The sequence below is a fragment of the Gouania willdenowi genome, chromosome 12 (genome assembly GCF_900634775.1).
Source record: "Gouania willdenowi chromosome 12, fGouWil2.1, whole genome shotgun sequence".
NCBI lineage: Eukaryota > Metazoa > Chordata > Actinopteri > Blenniiformes > Gobiesocidae > Gouania > Gouania willdenowi.
This window is the reverse complement of record NC_041055.1, coordinates 12,804,887-12,826,546: the sequence shown is the minus strand read 5'-3', so window position 1 is coordinate 12,826,546 and position 21,660 is coordinate 12,804,887. Positions and strand designations below refer to the sequence as shown.

General features: G+C 40.0%; 1 protein-coding gene across 5 annotated transcripts in view; it reads left to right on the top strand.

The window, feature by feature from the left end:
- The first annotated feature begins 684 nt into the window (after positions 1-684).
- The window catches only part of tbc1d13 (TBC1 domain family, member 13), a 62,938-nt gene continuing 41,962 nt past the window's right edge, over positions 685-21,660 (top strand). Inside the window, exons 1-3 of one of the 5 annotated variants that reach the window (XM_028462454.1) lie at positions 685-827; positions 14,197-14,270; positions 14,364-14,404. In XM_028462454.1, the coding sequence (XP_028318255.1) occupies positions 805-827; positions 14,197-14,270; positions 14,364-14,404 (138 nt within the window). In that variant the 5' untranslated portion in view covers positions 685-804. Of the gene's footprint in view, positions 828-14,196; positions 14,271-14,363; positions 14,405-15,947; positions 17,432-21,660 lie in introns of those variants that run through there. The other 4 variants (XM_028462458.1, XM_028462457.1, XM_028462455.1 and 1 more) reach the window with 4 other exon arrangements.

Genomic DNA, 21,660 nt, shown 5'->3' with positions numbered 1-21,660 from the left:
CCCCGTGGTCATAGGCTGGCGTTTCACCAGGGGCAGATAACAGGGGCTGAGAATGAGGTTGTGATCTGACCAACCCAGCGGGGGGAGAGGAGAGGAGTCTTAATTCATGACCGCTGCATATATCCAGCATACTCCACAGCAATCCCCAAAAAAGCAATATCTGGAGAAACGAAGTGCACAATTAAGCTATTGGGAATATCTATTGGGAATAGCAGATATATAACTGTTAAAGGTCTATCTTTGTTTCAGCAGAGCTGGTGGGATCAAGGCATTTGGTCAACAACTCATCTGTTGGATGTTGACAGTTCCCTTTTATCTCATGAAAACTTTATTAATAAATTTAATCTTAATGACAGTCCAAATCTATTTAAATCAAATATCATTGTATTCTACTGTACTATTGATTTAGCCCATAGCTATGTATTCATATCTATATCTATATCATTTTCTTCATTTGTGTGTTGTTTTGCTTTTGTCTCTATTTTGTTCCTCTGTGTAGAGATTGGACTTTATATCCCAGTTATTGCTATTTTAATTGTTGTATATGACATTCAAGTGCCTTGTTTAATGTATATATATTCTGCACTGCACTTTTGCTCAATAAAAAAAAAAAAAGACAATTATGGTTCACTCATATTCCAGTTGGTGGCGGTAAAGTGGGTGGTAGGTGGCCGCCATAAAATACCAAAGAAGAAGAAGAAGAAGAAGAAGAAGAAGAAGAAGAAGAAGAAGAAGCAGAAAAAGAAGAAGACGGAAGTGAAAGAGGATCCGAGGATTGACGGATAAAACATCATCTATGCAGACATGTCTACAGCGCACAGAAACAGGTGAGAGAGAGAGAGAGAGAGAGAGAGAGAGAGAGAGAGAGAGAGAGAGAGAGAGAGAGAGAGAGAGAGAGAGAGAGAGAGAGAGAGAGAGAGAGAGAGAGAGAGAGAGAGAGAGAGAGAGAGAGAGAGAGAGAGAGAGAGAGAGTGCGCGTGTGCGTGTGCGCGTGTGCGTGTGCGCGTGTGCGTGTGTGTTTTAGAAATCGTACAGTGTCTGTTGTGGCTATAAGCACCCGAACATTGTTCAGGGGAGCACCCAGCCAACAAAACACAATCTGAAACAGAGACTGAATGCTACTCTGTGCTTCTCGCACACACAGCGGCTGACACTTCCTCTGTCTCGGCGGCTAACGTTAGCGCTAATTCCTGGAGAAGTTCTCGTTGCAATAGATGCATAATGTATATATCCACAGAGCCGGATTATATAAATGGACTTCACTAGGCAGAATGTATTTTTTGGCCCCTCCTCCATTGATGTTATTTATGAATTGAAATCTGAAACTTACCAAAGTTAGTATAGTAACTTATTATAATAAGAAGTTAATTCACATTTTACATAGCGTAGTCTTGTTGGATCTTTGTATACTGAAATAAATTGTGTCGGACATTTTTTTAAATTATTATTATTTAGACGTTATTACCCAGCTCTATTAAATGCTATTAAAATATCCTTATCTTATCCATTGTGTGTCATTTTTAAGGCAGTAGTAGCAGTAAATCACCAATAGGTATCAGCATTGCTATGTAAACAGAGCAAATGAGATAAATGTTGTAAGCTATTGCATTTTGCAGAAAATCTTAATTAAATGTGTAGATTAAATTGAATAGTTAAATAGTCAAATATACTTGATTTATTTATTTCTTTAAATGTAGTTTTACAACAAAAACAATAATTGCTCAAAGTCAGTGGAAATGCCACAAAGACCATTTTATTAATCACTAGCAGCTCAATATCAACATTTTGTGCCACTTTTGACTTTTCCCTTCATTAAGGCTGAAATGTGTGACTAAATTCTGTAGTACTTTTAAACCACATTAAGCACGCTGTCCCTTTAAGAAAGTCAGCTGAGCTGCTTGGTCCCTCTGTCTGGCCCCCCTGCCAATCGGGCCCCAGGCACGTGCCTAGTTTGCCTTTGCGTTAATCCGGCTCTGTATATATACACATATAATATGCATCATGTAAACAAATTCAGAAGTAAGTAAATAAAAATGTTCATTAGAACTAATACCTCAGCTAAAGTTTTTTTTAATTTTATTTTTGTAATCATTACAATTATTGTTATAAAATATTATGATTATTGTTAATACATATCATTCAATTTGCATTGCATCATAAATGTCTAGGGTTTTTTTTTTGCTTTCTTGTTTTTGCTACTTTGTAGTATGTTAAAGTAATGTTTTATTTCAATGTGAAATAATGTAATTTAAGGTTCTGTTTTAGCACATTTAGATTTATGAATATATCTACCCATTATATTAATCAGATTTAGCCTGTTTTTAATTTATTATTTACATTATCTGCATTGTATAATGGAGCTGTGTTTTTTTTTTTTTTTGTCTATCCTTATTTCATTGTTCTGCAAGGTTTTTTTATTGTTTATTTTTTATTAAATATACTTTCAACATCCATCTAAAAGAGTCTGACACACAAACATTCAAAGAAGAGGGGTCATTCCATGTCATTTCCACAAACGGCCCAAGCACTTGGGTCTTTTAAAAAAAAAAGCCTAAGTTTCTACTAAATGATCAGTAATTATTTAATAGGCATACTGTACATTCTTAGTTTGATACTTTTTAAGATATGGTCGATTTAGAGAGAGGCGGTATGTGTCGATTTTTGCTCGTCCTTATTTTTCCTCCATTTTCAGAAACTGAAATTTTGTACAGGAATACTCTCCACCTACTATCTCAGAATATACAAAATTTCTGCTATACATCCTATCTGGTGGACTTGCCAGCCCCTCAAAATTGGGAAAAAGTTTGACGGGGTTTCGGGCTCGAACATGTTCGGGCCTTCAGTTAAAAATTTTGCACATGATTCAGCTCCCTGTAATTTTTATTAGCTTTTAGCTATGTACATAGACTGTTCAAATCACTAAAGATTAGTCAGATATATGCATTTGTTCTTGGGTAACAGTCTCTTGAAATCCAAAAAAATACTTTTGTGACAGATTTTCATTGGCTGCATGTAGGAATGTAGGAAAAACATTCTGAACTCTGTTTTAATTTATAGTATAAAGATGACGCCAACTTCTTCATTTTTATTTTGGACACTAACTTCGGGGCTATTTCACCACTCGCGGATATTGACCATTGTAGCTTGCCTCTGTGTCTTATAATCATTTATTCTTTATTTGTTTTTCATGAATAACATACAGAAAATAAAAACCATTGCATCATTTTTTAAAAACACATTTATCATGAACAAATTTCTTATGTTCTACATTTTCTCCTTTTTGTTGGTGTTTTTCCTCCAAAATACATTCATATATATATATATGATATATATCCATCATCATTATCATAATAGTATGCTGCATCAGATATACTGTACATCAGAAACTAGTTCAATGAAATGTTCATAATTTTATTGGTTAACTCATTCACTGCCAGCCATTTTCAGAATTTCTACCCCCCTCACTGCCAGCCATTTTAGAGCATTTTGACTGATTTTTAAAAACCCACAGAATATTTTGTACTATGACAATTTGAAATCTGGGCTCTACACTAACTTTTCCACTGGTGGTACAGAACTTAGTCGCACCCTCTTTTTTTTTAACGGTGGGGTGGGGTGGGGGGACATAGCCATGATGAATAGTTGACATAACTGGCAGTTAGGAAGTAAAGATTGACAATGACTTGAGATATTTGCAAAAAATGTTTTCAGGTTTTAGTGACAATATTAAGTTTTTCTGCGACAAGCAGTGGCTTAAATAACAGGTCATTTATTTCATATAATTTTAAAAGAAGACAGCAAAATAACAGCAAAGCATAACAACAGGTTACATGCATTCTGTTTTATTATTTTGCAGAAATGCTGTACTTGAATTAACTTAACAGTAGCATAACCAACTTAGCATCTGCATTGCTTCACCCCATGGAATTCAATTCAGAGGGTCCAGCTCTTATAGTGGGGTCTCCTAACCCTCTTCCCCTGGTCAAGGAACCATTTCGCCTCATCTCACCTGGATAAAAGTCCTCCTGGAGCTGAAAAAAATACCTTCTAAATGAAGACAATACAGTGTTTAAAATTCTAAAAAATTCTATAGAATAATGTTTGATTTGATTTATATTGATCATGTAAATGGAAACTTAAAAACATTTATTTTTTCTACTTAAGTAAATTGCAAGCTTATTCTGTCCAGTTATGAATTTTAAGAGTTTCCATTTTACTGCATTTTCTTTCCTGTAACCTGCCCCAAATATAAAAACATTTTGTGACCACACTTCTTTGAAAACAATAAATACATTTTTTAAAAGTTCGAACAGTTCTGTCAGTCTGTCACCTCCAAAAAACAGTGTACAATATTTTCAACGGATTTACAGTAAAAGCATTAATTGTAAACCTGTGGATTAATGCGAGACACCAAAGAATTTACAGCTACGGCTCCGTGTAGAAGTCTCCACTGCTGGTCTCCTGATCTCTTTGTTAGAGGGCCTTTATATAAAACCATCCATACTGGTTTTATACGGGCACCCAACTTCAGCCATTGTCTCCATTTCTTGTCCACCCTGCTGCACAGTCCGTTCCTGTTCAGTCTATTCACACACAAAAAATAAAACTGCTTTCCTGTAGCAGTGTAAAAAAACAGTACCTCCATTTTCCCACTGCCAGAACCCAAGGAGAGGCCCAGCTCAGGAAAAGGATCACCTTCATCAGGGAGCTCCACTCTGCTGCAGTAGTTGTGAAGCATCTCTTTTTCTTCCTCAGTGAGTCTAACTTTCCAAAGTCTGAGGGCTCTGTCCACAAAGCACGCAGAGCGAAGACCAAGAGCAGCCGTTACAGATGCACACCTGTTCAGATCAGGCCCTGCCACATCAACAAGCTTTCTCAGAGTGATAAGACCTGTAGATGTCAGAGCATGGGACAACCCTGGTAAGGATTTCTCTTAGACAACCAGGCGGGCTTCAAGGAATCATAAGCTCCTCCAGCAGCCAGTGTAAATACAGTGTGCGCTCCAGTCTCCATGATGAAAACAGTGCCCAGGTTTTAAAAATGCTCTGATAAAAAGCAGGCAGGGTGGACAGAATAAAGCAGTCAGTTTTCATAAGAAACAGGGAAGAGTCTAGACCAAGTCCATTCACCGTTTTAAAAATCATACTGGCCACTGATCTCCAGACAACATCCGTTGGGCCATTGAGAAATATCTGAAGGAATTGGAGTCTGAAGGCAGCAACCCTACTGGCAAGATGCACCAGACCTTGCTGTTCTTGGTAGGAACAGCACACACTGTGGTACCCAATGAAGATTGTCCCAAAAGAAATCCAACATAGTAGACTGTAGTTGCTTGAGGACACCAGCAGGGGGCTCTAAACATGCCACTTTGTGCCAGAGACAACAGGAGACCAGATTTTAGGCAGTTTAGGCATGTGAGCAGATCTAAACCCAAGTGCCAGGCCTTCACTCTTTGCCCAGTTAACCTTTGCAGATGACATTTTGCTGAATTCCTGCACTATTTTTTCAAGTTTATTTATTTCAGTTTGACTTTTTATCATTAAAATAATGTCATCAGCATAGGCTGAAACAACAAAAGCTCTCTGACAGTGTGGTAGCACCAGCCCCTGAATTGAGGAGCGCAACTTACAAAGCAAGGGTTCAATAGAGATGGTGTATAACATGCCTGAAAGAGCCCCTTATTCTTCTTTGAGTTCTTAATGGCGCACTTAATCCTCCATTAGTTTTCAGTACACTCTCAATGTCCTGGTACAAAACTTTCACCATAGCTATGAAACCAGGGTTGAGGCCAAAAGCCTCCAGAGTGTGCCAGAAGTAGAGGTGCTCAACCCGATCAAAAGCTTTTTCTTGATCCAAAGAAATGAGACCAAGTTCTATGCCCAATGAACTAGAGACATCCAAAACATCCTGAATTAATGACACATTGTCATGAATAGACCTACCAGGCAAACAGTAGGTCTGGTCCTGATGCACAATCTCTTCCATGACTTCTTTCAATCTGTTGGCCAGCGCTTTGGGGAAGATCTTGTAATCAGTGCAGAGCAGTGAGACAGGATGCCAGTTTTTTTTTTTCTCATGAATATTGCCCTTCTTTGGCAGCAAAGCAATCACTGCTCTTCTGCAACTAAGGGGGAGTCCACCTTCTAACAGGCTTTCATTTACCACAGTCAACAGATCTTTACCCAGCTCCTTCCAGAAATCCACAGGAAGGCCATCAATACCAGGGCATTTTCCTCCCTCCATAGCCTGCAGAGCTGCAGTTAGTTTCTGGAGGTGTAGAGGTGCTCCAAAACAACGGTTGGACTCCTCAGAGACACAAGGCAAACTGTCACAGAAGGAGTAAACAGACTCATTACCTTCTGAGTGTTCTGTTATGTACAGTTTGGAAAAGAACTGCACAGCTCTTCTCCTGATGGCTCTATCTTCCGTTAGCTCCTGTCCCGCTGCTGATCTCAGAACATGGATATGCCTGCTCTGCCCATTCTTTTTTTCCAGCCCAAAGAAAAATTTGCACTCTGAAACCTGGATCTGACCAGAGCTCCCTGGGCTCTGGTTCCTAGTAGGTCAATATGTAGGCTTCAATATGTCCTTGTTTTCCTGTGGACTCTAGCAGAGATTGGAGTTCCACAATTTCAGCCTCTAGAGCTTTCATGGATCTTGTGATGTCCCGTGGGGCATTGAGAGTGTACTGCTGACAGAACGTTCGAATTTCGGCCTTACCACAATCCCACCACTGTTTATAAGACTTAAAATCTGTACACGTTGTCCTAAAATCTTTCCATTAATATCTAAAACTCTACAAATTTTTTATCAAGCAACAAAGACGTGGTGAAGTACCATGCAGCGCTTTTGGTTTTTAAAATTAATAAAAATATTACAAAAAACAAGGGAGTGGTCAGTAAAGGGGGCAGGTACAATAAAACTATCCTTAAACACATTCATCTGATACTTGAAGGTATAAAACCGATCAAGTCTGGCTAAACAAATAAAACCATCTCTGCTATGACTCCATGTTTATTGCTTCTCATTGTGAAAAAATCTCCACATGTCTACAAGCTCATGATTTTCAACAGCAGTCTGTTTGGACCACTGATGGGAGCATAGACATTTATAAAAAAAAAAAAAACTCACACTGCTCAAAAATAGAGTGAACTACCAACAGCCTGCCAGTGATCACCTCAGTCACAGTGAAGGATATGGGCGCACATCTGTCAGAGAACAGCACAGCGACCCCTCCACTGCTGCTGCTACCATGGCTCAGTGCAATGTGTCCACCCCACTCCCTCCTCCAGCCCACTTCATTACAGGTGTCACTGTGTGTCTATCAACATATGTTTTTTCAATTTCATGCTCTCATACAACATGGCTCTCTTTTTAGCATCCCTTGCCCCATTAAGATTTAAAGTGCCAATCCTAAATTGACTCATAAAGAGAGATATGAAGAGAAAGGAAATTCCTAGCACATTCATCTTGAAGGGAGAACTACACCATCATCCTCATCACCATCATCCTCATCACCACCATCAGTAGTACCTTTAGTTAGCTCCATCCTGTTTGAAAACATGTTTTCTCAGTTGAAACAACTCCTGGTCAGTAAAGCAGCCTTTCTCTCGACTTCTTATCAGATCTCTGACTGTTTCAAGAAAAACTTTTTTTTTTTTCAGGGAAGTAGTTTTCAATTTTTACTCCCCATATGTTTTTTTTTTCTGCAAAAAAAGTTTTATTTTTTTCAATACTGTAGTCTTTTTTGTTTCTTTTTCTTTGAGAAAACTGGCAATCAGTTGTCTCACTGTCAGTTAGCTGAAAAGAAACTTCATCAGCACTGAACTCTGACCCTTCAGATTCTTTCTGTTCCCTTCCTGATTTTACTTTAGCTTTCTTACTTGTTTTACTCGTTTCCTGCAAAACACAGTAATTATTTTTTGTTATTCTTTTGAAACGCGAGGTGCTAGGAGTATAGCCCTCTTCCTCCATCCTCTCCTCTGCAGTATCAGTGCTCCCCTCTTGGGACGCTGTGGCCTCTGTTTCTATCATCTCCTCAGCCTGTTCTTCAGCTCCTCTACTCTGTCTGCTCACTCGTATATCCTTTATCTGCACCATTCTGTACCTGTTCACCTGTTTGATTGCCATCTACACCATTCTCTTGTCCACCCTGTAACTTTTTCTCTCCCTGCCTTTCATCAACACACTTCTGTGTTTTTTTTTTTAACTGTTTTTAACTCTTCTTCATTAACTTTTCTATGCTCATTTGCCTGCCTGTTTTTCCTTTGCCCAGTTTTACCTGCCTTGGTCCCACTCTGAATCTGTTAATTTATCTGTTCTCCAATCTCTAATTCTTCACCTACCTTTCCTTTATTCCCGTCATTCTGCTCTCGCCCACCTGTCCTCCTCTCCTCCTCAATACATTCACTTTGTTTTGTTTTTTTCTTGTCTGCACATGCTGTCAAAGGTCAACACTACAAGAAGTGCAATCATTATGAGACAGCAATGCATGTTTTGTTATTGCAATAAAATAAATTGATTTATTTTATTGCTTAATTGCGACCATCACCAGCCCTCCCTAAGGAAGGGTAAGAAATCTTTTATTATAGGGAGGATATAAAAAGGAGAGCAGTGCTACACCTAAGTGGAGAGGGAGGGGGAGGGCAAAGGGAGCAGGGAGGAGAGACTCAAGGTAGGAAATAGAAAGGGTGGGGAAGAATAGATTGTTTTACAGAGAGGGTGAGATGTGAAGTTGTATATATATTGTGCTTATTATGTTGTGTAATCAAGCCAGTATAGTGACAAGTGTGAAGCATAGCTATAATGGTGGTTGCTGTGGACATGGGGAATGAATGAGTGGTAGTACCTAAAGCAGGTATTTGGGATTAACGTGTGTCTAAAGTTAAGCCCAGTATGAGTTTTATCCCACATCCCACGAGATGTGGGATAAAAGATATTAAGGATTTGCTTGCTAGTCGGCAAAACTTTACCATTAGTGACGGACAGGTAAAGAGGATACTTTAGTTTAAGAGGACACAGTCATCGTAAAGCATACTCGGAGCTTGGAGCCCTGGCTGAATTCATTAGCATCCAACTACATTTCTACGGCCAACTTCACAGATACCGGTGGATAATAATAGTATGCAATGGATTTTATTTAGTGCTTTTCATAGGCACTCAAAGCGCTTTACATTGATCAATGATATGCTTCATTCTTTGGGTGGTAAGCTACTATTGTAGCCACAGCTGCCCTGGGGCAGACTGACAGAAGTGATGCTGCCATAGTGAACCATCGGTCCCTCTGACCACCACCAACACTCACTCACACACCACATTCATTTGATGGATGTACGCCAAAGCAGTACATGGACTTGAAAATGGTTACAGTATATCAGAGCTTTTTTCGGCATTACCTCATCCCTACAGATGCATACAATAGCCTTGATAGTTACTTTCCCTCAAATTAATACCACCAGTAAGATTACATACAACAGTAAGAAAAGATTGTGCAGTGAATGTGATCATGTCCCCCTGTCACACATCAGTTGTAGTTTTGTGTCCAGGGGGATTAAATATACTTCCTGAGTGCCCTACCTTGCACGGTTTAGCCTGCAGCACTACTTTTACTGGGGGAAAAATAAAAGGTAACAATAATAATAATAATCGGAACGATTACAATAGCACCGCTGGTCCTTCCCTGGCCCCGCGGGCTTGGCCTCCTAACTAGAACTGCAAGCAGTTATGAAAGGGGGCCAAGCCTTCCCACGCGACTCGGCCCTCAGGTTTCGTGGAGCCCGTGGAAGTACGTCATGAAGGATGACGGGCTCGTGGCGAGCGTCAGGACACAGGCCAACGTGCCATTTGCTGTGAATGGGTGGATATGAAGTTTTGGAAGATGTGATTTAAAGTGTGAAAGTTACAGGCCAAAATGCATTTGCACCCATTATAGTGCCATCTCTTGGTACACTTTTTGGTATGGGTGATCTGTGTGCTCTTCTATAGTTACCCTGTACATTTCACAGCCCTCAACATATTACTTCTGCTGAAATAAAGGTTTGTTTATTTTTATGTTATGTAGTAATAAGCCACGCCCACTTTGACCAATCGCGATTAACTTCGAGAAACGGTCACAGGAGCGACCCAAGGTCATACCCACCAAACTGGGTAAAAATTGGTTGTGCCATTTAGGAGATATACATTTCTCATAATTGCAGTGCCCCCTAGAGGCCTAATTTATTCAAATTTGGCTCATACACCCACAGTCTCATGGCAACCAAGGATCTCTGAATTGGTGGTGTTAGCAATTATTTTGACCAATATATGCAACAGTTTGCGTTTTAATAGCTGGCTAGAGATCTTTACTCGTTAATATTTTGCGCATATTTTGCCTGAACAAATTTTTTTGCTGAACTGTAGATCAGGTCCAAATGAAGACTCTACGTGCCAAGTTTCACGCTGATTGGACAAAACCCCAAGGAGTAATTTGAAAAAATAGGTTTTTGACATGTAGTGACTTACAAAGAGCAATGTGCTGTGGGAGTGGGCGTGGCCTATGTCAGAAAATGCGACTTTATGTAGGGAACATGTGGATATGAATTTTATGAAGATGTGAACTAAATTGTGAAAGTTAAAGGCCAAAATGTTTTTGCAATTATAGCGCCACCTAGTGGCGCAGTTTTTGGTATGGGTGATCTGTGTGGTCTTCTATATCTACCCTGTAAATTTCACTGCCCTCAACATAATAATTCAGCAGAAATAAATGTTTGTTTATATATATTTTATGATGTAATAAGCCACGCCCACTTTGACCAATGGCGAATAACTTTGAGATATCGCCTCAGGAGGGACCCAAGATCATACCCTCCAAATTTGGTAAAAATTGGTTGTGCCATTTAAGAGATATAAATATTTGTTATTTGTTGCGCCCCCTAGTGGCCTACATCATTCAAATTTGGCGCATTTCCTCACAGTCACATGCCAACTACGGATCTCAGATTTGGTGTTGTTAGCATTTATTTTGACCGAGATATGCGCCAGTTCGCATATTTATTGCTAGCTAGAAAACTTTACTCGTTAATAATTTGCGCATATTTTACCCGAACAAACTCATTTAGTTAACTGTATATCACGTTCAATTGAAGACTCTACATGCCAAGTTTCACGCTGATTGGACAAAACCCCAAGGAGGATTTCGAAAAAGTAGGTTTTTCAGTTTTTGCGATTTTGCTCCGGGAAAAGTTTAGGCGGAAATGGGCGTGGCCTAGCCCAGGTGATTCAGTGCTATTCAAGGAATCTGTGGATATGGAGGTTTTCAATTTGCAACAAACGGTGTGGGAGATAATGGCCAAAACGTGTTGACCTTTGTTATAGCGCCACCTGCTGGCGGACATATGTGAATTTTTGCGTCCAAGGTCCCCTGGGGGTTTTGGATCCAATCACCAAAGGGCAACACCCTACCTTGCACGGTTTAGCCTGCAGCACCACTTTTACCCACGGAAAAATAATAATAATAATAATAAAAACCCTTGCGATTACAATAGGGTTCCGAGCACCGCTGGTCCTAGGAACCGCGTATGCCTGGCCCCGCGGGCTTGGCCCCCTAAATATTTTAATAATAATTAAAATCCTTATGATTACAATAGGGTTCCTAGCACCGCTGGTCCTAGGAACCGCGTATGCTTACATATTATGCATTGGCATGTTTTCATGTGCAAGCCTTTAATAAATATGATCAGAGTAATTTACAGTTTACACTTGTGTTATTTATAGGAAATATGTTTTGTCTATGTTGTTGCATTTCTAATTTATAAATGTAGTCTACTTGCTTTAGGCTGATATGTAATTGTAGGCCTCATTGTGAGGCTATTGCCAATGCAATTTGTTTTTAATGTGTAAGCTTTTATGAATAATTTCAAGCAGCATATTCATGTGTTGAGTCAGTGACTGGTCTTTCAGGCCAAAAGTGTAATTCGGCCCCTTGAGGTCTCACTTGAAAAAATGTTGGCCTCCTGACCAATTTCACCCTGGTACCCCTGCACTAGGAGGTAGGTTTTTGATGTGTAGTGACTTACAAAGAGAAATATGCCGAAATATGTCAAAAGATGTGAATCTATTTAGGGAATATGTGGATATAAAGTTTATAAAGATGTGATTTAACATGTAAAATTTACAGTCCAAAATGTGCCAAATTTCGTGCAAATCTGATCAACTATCATATTGCTAGATGTTTCTCTGTTTATAGCGCCCCCCTATTGGCCAATTTGCACCAAATTTGGAACAGAGCCTCTAGTTGACCTCTGACACAAGTGAAAGTAATTTGATGTTGATAGCACCGCTGGTCCTGAGAACCACGTATGCTTACATATGCGGTTCCCTGGCCCCTCTGGCTTGGCCCCCTAATAATCCTAACAAATACAATAGGGTTCCTAGCACCGCTGGTCCTAGGATCACGCGGTCCCCAGGCCCTGCGGGCTTGGCCCCCTAATAAAAATCTTTACGATTACAATGTGGTTCCTAGCGCCGCTGGTCCTAGGAACCGCGTATGCTTACATACAGTAACTTGAATTTGATATTGAATGATCATGTGGTCAACACATGCTAATTGCTCATTTCTTGCCACACATAAAGCATGCATTAACCGGCACTGGTGGTTAAATGAATCTGTCCCCACACAATTAAAATCTCTTTTTTCTTCCAGAATAGTTTTTTTGTTGGTTTAGTTATCTTACCAGGGATTTAAAACTTAAGGTTAGGAAAGTTAATGGTCTGTAGATGTTGCAGGAGGTGAAGTAGGAAGGTGGCCAAGGTGGCACAACGTGATTTATTTTAGGCTAACAAGTTATGTCTTGATTTTTTTGTCATTAATCATTAATAGCCTCTGTAAAAAAAAAAACTCTTTATTTCACTAGTATTTCAATAGACCTGCTCTGGGAGAACCACAGATGAACATCTGGCTTGGCATCATAGTCCATCAGTTTTGACCCCTCCATGCTGATTCTGATGAAGTCCGCTTGTTTTGGTGTGGAATCGTGTATGCGCTTCTCGTGTTTGCTCTCCGCTTGACGCGCTCTTCGCTCGGCGCCATACATGCGCTCTGTCACTATGCCCGGTGAGCTCAGTGCTCTCTACCTCCATCTCCACCATCCCACCACCCCCCGATCGCCCACCTTGCACCCCCCAATGCGCTGTGTTGCCCCGCGTGCTCAGATGCCTGTCCCCAGTGTGTGTTTGTCCCAATGTCCGTGAACGCAGCACGGACTGTGTCTCTCCCCAGTGTTGGTGATGCAGCAGCTGTGTGTTTGGAGACATGGCAGCGCGTGTAGTATCCATGTCGCAGAAGGAAAACTCAACAGGACGAGGAATTTCCCTCCTTTTGGATTTTCACTCGCACTCGCACAGATGCGACCAGATGGAATTTTCACTCGCACACACTGAAAAAATAGTTTCATATGCGACCAATTTGGTCACAATCTCGAGCACTGGCACTTTTTTTCAGTAAGCTCGGCCTATGTGTTTTCAACATGAATCCTAAATTTTGTTGGTTCAGCACCATGACAGGCTGCCGGCTCCCACTGCCTTTTTATTTTTTTATTGAAAACTACCTCTGACTCTGAAGGCATTATTTTGCACTTTTCTATTCTTACTTGAACTTTATTTTGGAGTTTTGAGTAGAAGAGCAGTAAACATATTGCTGTTTTTTTTAAATTTTAGATATGTAAATCAACATGTATGAATTACTTTTAGTCAACTAATGGGGAGATAATCAATAATCGAATCGAGTCGAATCGAACTGGAAAAATGATTCGTCAGATTAATCGATGCATCGAAGAAATAATCACTAGATTAATCGTTTCAAAATGTATTGTTTATCCCAGCCCTAAAATTGACTCAATCATATTTATTAAACTATTGGACATTTTCCTTGTTTTTGTTCTGCTTCTGGGTCCCACTGTCAGAATATTTTGGACACTATCGTAATCAAGTGAAAGAAGCATTTATCCTTATTCATACAAATTATTAAGGAGTTAACTAAATTCACATGCTGCTTTTTTCTTGTTCTCTGAATGGGATCAGGTCACGATACAGTACATTAATGTATCTGTAAATTTTCTCAATCTTCCAGGTCATGCTATTCCAACAGCTGTCCATTCTTGAGTAACATCACTGTTTGTTGTTTAAAAAGTAACTGTTTTTCAATTTATCTTCACATTTTAGAATACAAAAGTTCAAAGTAGCCCTAAGTGAGGAAAACATACACTTGAAGACGTTAAAAGATCTCTGCTTCGATGGTAATTTCCTCCCAGTTATATTCACTTCATTTTGAAAGTTTGTTGGGAGTTGGTTTAGCTCTCGTTGACCTTGTGTTTCTGAATTATTTTCAGGAATCCCATTTGAAGGAGGCATACGAGCTCTCTGTTGGAAAGTAAGTCTCTCTGCTTCCACATCAGCTTTTAATTTGATGGATGACAAAGAGGTCATCCTGAAGACACATTTCAACATTTTTATGCAACTAGGGCTGCAACCATCAACTATTTTAATATTCGATTTGTAATCGATTATTGAAACGATTGATCGACTAATCGGATGATAAATCGTACAAATATTTGCTATACATTGCTACAGTTTTTTAAATTTGGCTTGGGGCAGGTAAACTTTTTTAAAATTATGTCAAGGGTGAAATGTTCCCAGACTAGGGATGAGCGATATAGACTAAAACATTTACAGTATGCGGATAATTTCTGGTGTTTATCACAATAAATAAATAAAACAATTCCCAATGGGTTCCTTACAAACACAAATGAAACACTAGAATCTGCTTCAGTAATAGCATTTATACATTAAAAAAACACTACAGTAGCTGCTGACTCAAAGAGCTCATGGGCTGATTTTTTATGGAATATATTTGTGCATGTGGGTCACTTCATTAGTGTTATTGTATGCAATTAATTTGTTTCCTTGTTTATAATGAAATTTGTTTCTAAAAATTAAAAAAAAAACACATGAAAAGCAAAAATAACTCCAATAGTGTTGCTGAATCTTTATTTAGATCTGATGAGTTACATAAAGTTATGGTAGATTTATATCTTTTGGATTTCCTATAATTAAACCAGATCATGCTTGATGATTTAATCATTTATCTACTGAGAGCAGTGCTAATAGGATATTTTGGTGTAATAATCACAATAGTTATATTACAGTCTAATGGGACCAGCTCTGTGAACACATTAAATATACTGTCATTTCCGGACTATAAGCCACTATTTTTTTCTCACTTTTTGAACCCTGCGGCTTAAACAATGACACGGCTAATTTGTGGATTTTTTCTGTTTTTATAAGCTTCATGCCTCCACAAAATTGAGCTCCGTCACATTAGACCAGGTGGAACAATGAAATTCTTAACATTAAATCGAGAGAGAGAGGGAACGCCCGGCGCAGCAGCAGCGGGGATGGAGTAAAAGTCAGCCAGTTTGTAATGGAATGATAAACAGCATAAAGTTGTTAAATCATTGCGTTAGATTTGTTCAGGATTGATCGGTGCTCTGGACTCTGAAGCTGATGGAGATGCTTCCGTAAGGAGGACGGACAGACAGAGTGGAGATCAGAACAGCCTGGATACAGGCTGTATCCTTTTTTTTTTCTTTCTTTTTTCTTCTTTTTTCACTTGTCTGCACGTGCTAAATAAATGAATTTATTTTATTGCATAATTGTGACCCAAGCCCACCCTAAGGAATGGTAAGAAATACTTTATTAAAGGGAGGATATAAAAAGGGAGAGCAGTGTTACACCTAGGTCTACGATCTTAATTTTGTTAGATGGCTAAATGCTTGTTCATGTGGATCTTGTTGGGTTTTTTTCTTTCTTATTATGAATTTTATATTTTGATAAGCGCATTGAGATGACTTTGTTGTAAATTGTGCTATACAAATAAAGTTGAATTGAATTAACACTTGCCAGCAGAAACAAATATGGAATTGTCATTGGTGTTGATATTGGTGGTCTCGATTTGCAACGCCCTGCCTACCCAACCCTGGTGCTCATGGCACGTCACTGCTGACAGACGAAAGTTGCTACTCTAAGGTGTGTTCACACTGACCGCTACTTGAGCGACTCTGGCAACTATATTACACTGATCGCAGTGTTGGGTCATATTTATTCATCATAACATTTTATATCTGCTTGTTTTGGTCAAAAACTGAAAATGCAGTGTTATGCCTCATCTCCTGCTTCCTCACCGTTGTCTTCTTGTCTGGCGGAAGTGCCTTATAAAGCGCATCTTCTTCTTTGGTTTTATTGGCAGAGTCGATGCATACTGCCACCAAATGTACATGAGTTGTAATGACATGCTATATACAGAGAGCGAGGATGAACAGCGCCAAAATCTATTTGTGGCAGGACTAATTTATTTGATATCTCATGTGCTACAAACAGCGGTTCAAACAAGCCACACTGCTTATAATCTTTCAGAACTGTTGAGGGGAGCAATACAGGAGTGAGGGCTATTCAACTAAGATCAGCCGTCATCACTGACCATGCTGCAAATATGGTCCATGCTGTGGAATTAATTGAGGCGATGCACATCGGCTGTTTTGCGCACACACTATATATAGCTTCACAAGCAGGTCTTAAATTCCCAACATTTGCACGTCTGCTTGGCCGAGTGAGGCGCATAGCTCCATTCTTTTACCGTAGTACAACGGCAAATCACATATATAAAGAAAAACAGAACTGCTTCAGCTACCAGTGCTCGACGTCACAAGGTGGAATAGTGCGCTCGATATGCTGGTGCACATTCTGGAACAGCAGCCAGCAATTTCTGCCACTTTCCTGTCACAAGAGGTGAGCAGGAATGAGTAAGATCTCTGCACCTGAACATTGAAGGATGTCACAGTGGCTGATGATTTGGTTAGGACTCTGAAACCAATGAAAAAAGCCACACAGATCTGTCAGAGGACAAGTTACCCACTCTGTCCATCATCAGACCACTTCTCACAGCTGCTGGAGGCTATGGCCTCCAAACCTGAAGACACCATCATGGTAAAGGATGTAAAGAGTGCTTTGAAGAACCATTTCAGTGGAAGGTATGCTAATCTCTTCATCTGTAAAAGCCATTCATATTCAAATCAAAATTAGTAAGCAAAGTTTTTTTTTAGTATTTCCTGTGTCCACTTTCATCTGATTCATTGGTTCATAGTCGTAGTAATTTCATTTAAAGGCACTGCACTTTGTGTGTGAAAATGAGATTATTTGTGTATCCCGCCACTGTGATAACATCAGTGAAATTGTCAAACATCTTTCAGATATGGGGCTTAAAGGAACATGCTGTATGTAGCATCAGCAGCGAATCCTCGTTTTAAGGCCCCGCCTTTCTTATCTGATGAGGAGCAAGACAACACCTTATCCAGGCTGCAGACTGAAGCTGTCACTGGGTGAGATGATGGACATACCCAATGTAAGTGTAACTTGGAATATGAAAATAACTTTAATTCAAATTAAAAATGCTTTCATTCAGAATTTACCGTAATTTCCGGACTATAAGCTGCAATTTTTTCCCATGCTTTGAACCCTGCGACTTCAACAATGACGCTGCTAATTTGTAGATTTTTTCAGTTTTTCAAGGTTCATGCCACCAAAAAGTTGAGCTCCATCACATTAGATGAGGTGGACTAATTAATCATTAAATTGTTTGACCTCCCCCTGAATCATTCAATTTTTTATATTTATTTATTTTTTATTTCTTGTGCAGGTAGGTCTTCACAGAAATGTTGTCACTGTTGAAGGAACCAATGTATTGTTTACTGGAATATTGCACTATAATGGTGTCACTGGTAAGAAAGACCCTATTTTTTTGTTAATAGAAAGCACTATTGGAGATACTTATTCATTTACATTGGTATGTTGACACTTATTTACAGAAATGTTGCACTAAAATAGTCACTGTTCATAGGACACTTTTTCAATTCAAAATTCTTATGTCATAGATTATCGTGAATTGATTTCTGACCAATATATTGATAATCGCAGTATCGTCATATTGTGAGATAATTGTTATCATGAGCTTTGTATCGTGTATCGTATCGTGAGGTACCCAGAGGTTCCCACCTCTAGTCTTGAATAACTCACACCAAAGATAAAAATCTGCTTTGTAAAGATCTCACTCAAACCTATAAAAAAAAACCTGGAGAGTAGAAAACAGAGAAGTCAGTCTCAAACATTCCACAAAACTTTAGGTTATTTATATAACCCCGGTTCTATGAGTAATATGAGTGAGATGTCTCACTATGGGACACGGAAACTCCCGTAGTGCAGACATGCTTATCGAGCGGTACCAGCCTCCAGTGCAGAAGTCTGATCACATCAGGACAGTAAAACCACCTGTGCCATGCACGGAGCGGAAACGTCCAGCATGTAAAAGCGGACAAACATGAGGGGCGAGGACCAACTTGCCGCTGCACGGATGTCCTGAACAGATACTCCCCTGAACAAAGCCCAGGATGTGGCAAGACCCCGACTCGAGCGTGCACGCAGACCCGTAGGCGGCTGCAGACCCTGACACGACTAAGCCAAAGCAATTGCCTCAACCATCAAATGTGACAGGCGTTGCTTAGTAACAGGCTTCCCCTTGCAGGGATTGGCCCAGGAGACGAACAGCTGATCGCTCCTCCTGAGGCTCCTCTTCATATCCATGTAAGTGCGGATTGCACGAACTGGACATAAGACATTGGGCCATTGCTCACCCTGTGAGGCAGAAAAGGCCAAAAGGATAATGTGAAAACACGAGCCCACAACCTTCAGCACCAAGGCAGGGTTGGGTCTCCGGATGATCCTCGCTTCACCTGGGAATTGCTGGGCGCACGACGGATGAACCAAGAGCGCATGGATGTCATTGACCCTTTTGGCCGAAGCCAGAGCCAGTAGCAAGACAGCCTTAAGAGAGGCCAACTTCCGGCTCGCCTCCACCACTGGGTGCAGCATCTATTCCCTGTAAAGCGGAGCACCTCTGGATAACAGGTCGGCGCCCACATTCATGATCCCCGGGACGTGCGTCGCTCTCAGCGAGAGGAGACACCCAACAGTCCACAGGATTAGTTTTCAGCATTCACTACAAATCCCAGATTTGATTGGTGATCCAGCAGAATACGTGTGTGCGCCCTGGCCCCAGGCGCGTGCAGCAGGGCTAACACTGGAGTGAGGCTATCTGTCCCTGATTTCCTGTGGCATCTGCTAAACCCTCGAACTCCTTCTCAGTCTCCAGATCTCTCAAACATCAAGTCATGTTCTTTGTTCTTTGTGAGCATGACTTTTGGACAAAAGCAAAAGCTGCTGTCTCGAAAGAAGCCAACGCTGTCCTCGACGTCTCAGACGGCCCAACACAAGTTGGCCTGCATCGTTGCTAGCACCTGTGCTAGCTACCTTGTGGTAGCGCTAGCTAAGCCACCTGCTTTCCTGTCTGCGTCACGCGGTGATAGAGACTAAAGCACCTCTCACAGAGGGTGCGGGATACTGTTGACAAATCTGCTTGGTTTGACTTTCACTAAAATCCCACCCCTGCTGGATATGGCTAAACTCTGACTTTTGTTCTTTATGCTGAAGCCAGAAATATTCAAAGGCTGATCTGAAAGCTCTGTCCTGCAGAATTTAATTATTTTAATTATTCTAAGGTGATGTATAAAGCAATAAAAACAATGTAATATGGCCAACAAGAATTTTTAATTTTTTTTTTTTTTTGCCGTGGTTTCGTGTATACTGTATCTGTTTGCTGTGGAGAAATCGCCAAACATCGACAATCTCATTCTTCTCACACATCTGTTTAAGCCTCAGTGAAGATAATTCAGCCATGTTTTGGAAATGTGATCGAACTAGCGCCCCCTGTGATCCGCTAAAGCATTTATTTATTTTTAATTTTTTTGCTTTGTAGGCCTGAAAATGGCCACGATCTCCAGTGGAACCACATAAACCTTCAAGCTCCAGTATCTCAGTCTCTAAATTTTTAATTGATTGTATAATTACTCGAGTAACATTGAAATGATATTGAATACAAAACTGTTGGATTTGCTATTTACCAATATCCCACCATTGCTGCAAGGAGGAAAACTGAGATTTTCGGGACCTCCATTGCTTCCAGAAAAAAACAAAACACATTTTAAAATGGCCATCATTTACAACACATTATTGAAATGCCAAAAAGCACTCTTAGGTTTTACCCTAGTATAAAAAACCTTTTTCACCAACAGGCAATGATCTGAAAATCCTACTGGACATAAAGCACAAGATTTAAAAAAAATGTACATGATGTCAAACAATAAAAACTGTCCAACCTGGCTAGGGATATCTGATTGTCCTTTGTATGAGCCCATGAGTTCTGTCTGCTATCCCCATGCTTTCAACGCCACACATCAAACAAATCATAGGTCTCAATAATGCGCTTTAACTTCCTCCTTGACTGAGCATTCGTTTCCAGATGAGTTCTATCCAACTCACCCACAGTACAATTAAAATCCGCTCCAATAATCAAGTAGCCTGTTGAAGCACAGGCTGCCAGTACTTGTGCCAATTCATCTAAAAAAATGCAACATTTACTGGGGTTAGCAAGAGCATAAACATTCAGCAAGGCCAGTGTAGAATTATCATGTCTAGTGATCACTTAGTAATCACTCAGTAATCTCCCTCTACAACTTTCTCAACCTCATAGGACAACGGCAGAAAGGATTTTTTTAACTCTTGCCCCATTGAGATTTAAGGAAGAAATTCTAAAACTACTCATTATCAAAAATAAAGCAAAAAACAAAAAAACATTAAACATTTTTTTAAAAGAACACATTTTTATCTGTTTAGACTTTTTTTTCAACCATCATTGAGCTGTGCTTTGACTTTCTGCACCAGTTTCTTGAAGCGATTAACCTCTGTATTTTCCATACACTTTTACCATCAGCCATCTGGCTGACGCCACAAACATAGAGCGATTTGTGAAGAAAAAAAATCAACATTTACCTCCTTTTTCCCTTTTGTTGTTTTTTTCCCTTTCCGTATTTGATCCAAATTTTAACCATTTTCATTCTGGCCATCAGGAACTGTTGAATCTGAAGAGAACTCTAGTTCACTGCCTGATGTAGAAAATTTGTCAGGCTCAAGACCACATTGGCCCTTTCCTTTGTTTCTGGTTTTTCTCTTTGCATTTGGAACTTTGAATACAGTTTCATCACCCCAAGCATTTATTTCATTTTTGATTCATCTCTTTCTCCTCCTGCTCCACATCCCCATCTCCACTAGCCTGACTGATCATGCTTGTCTGACTAGATTCTGCAGAGGCTTCTGCAGAGATGCTGGAGTCTCCCCATTTGGTTCCTGGGCCCCTGCCTTACCTGGCTCCTGGGCCCCGGTCCCCCCCCGCTCCTGCTCCGCCCCTGCCTGACTTCCACTGTCTCCCTCCTCTTCAGCCTGAGTATTTGTTTCTTTTGGTTCCCGAGTCTTACTTGGACAGCCACGCACCAAGTGGCCTTCTTCCCCACAACTAAAACATTTCATAACATCTGATGTAGCAAATACAGTATAATAGAAACCTTCCACATTAAAATTTTTCACTACATCCAGTTTATCATTAATACAGTATCTTTCAGTATCATAAACACTTGTCTCACCACAATTTTCTCATGCTTCAAATGAGGAAATTTACACCCTGAG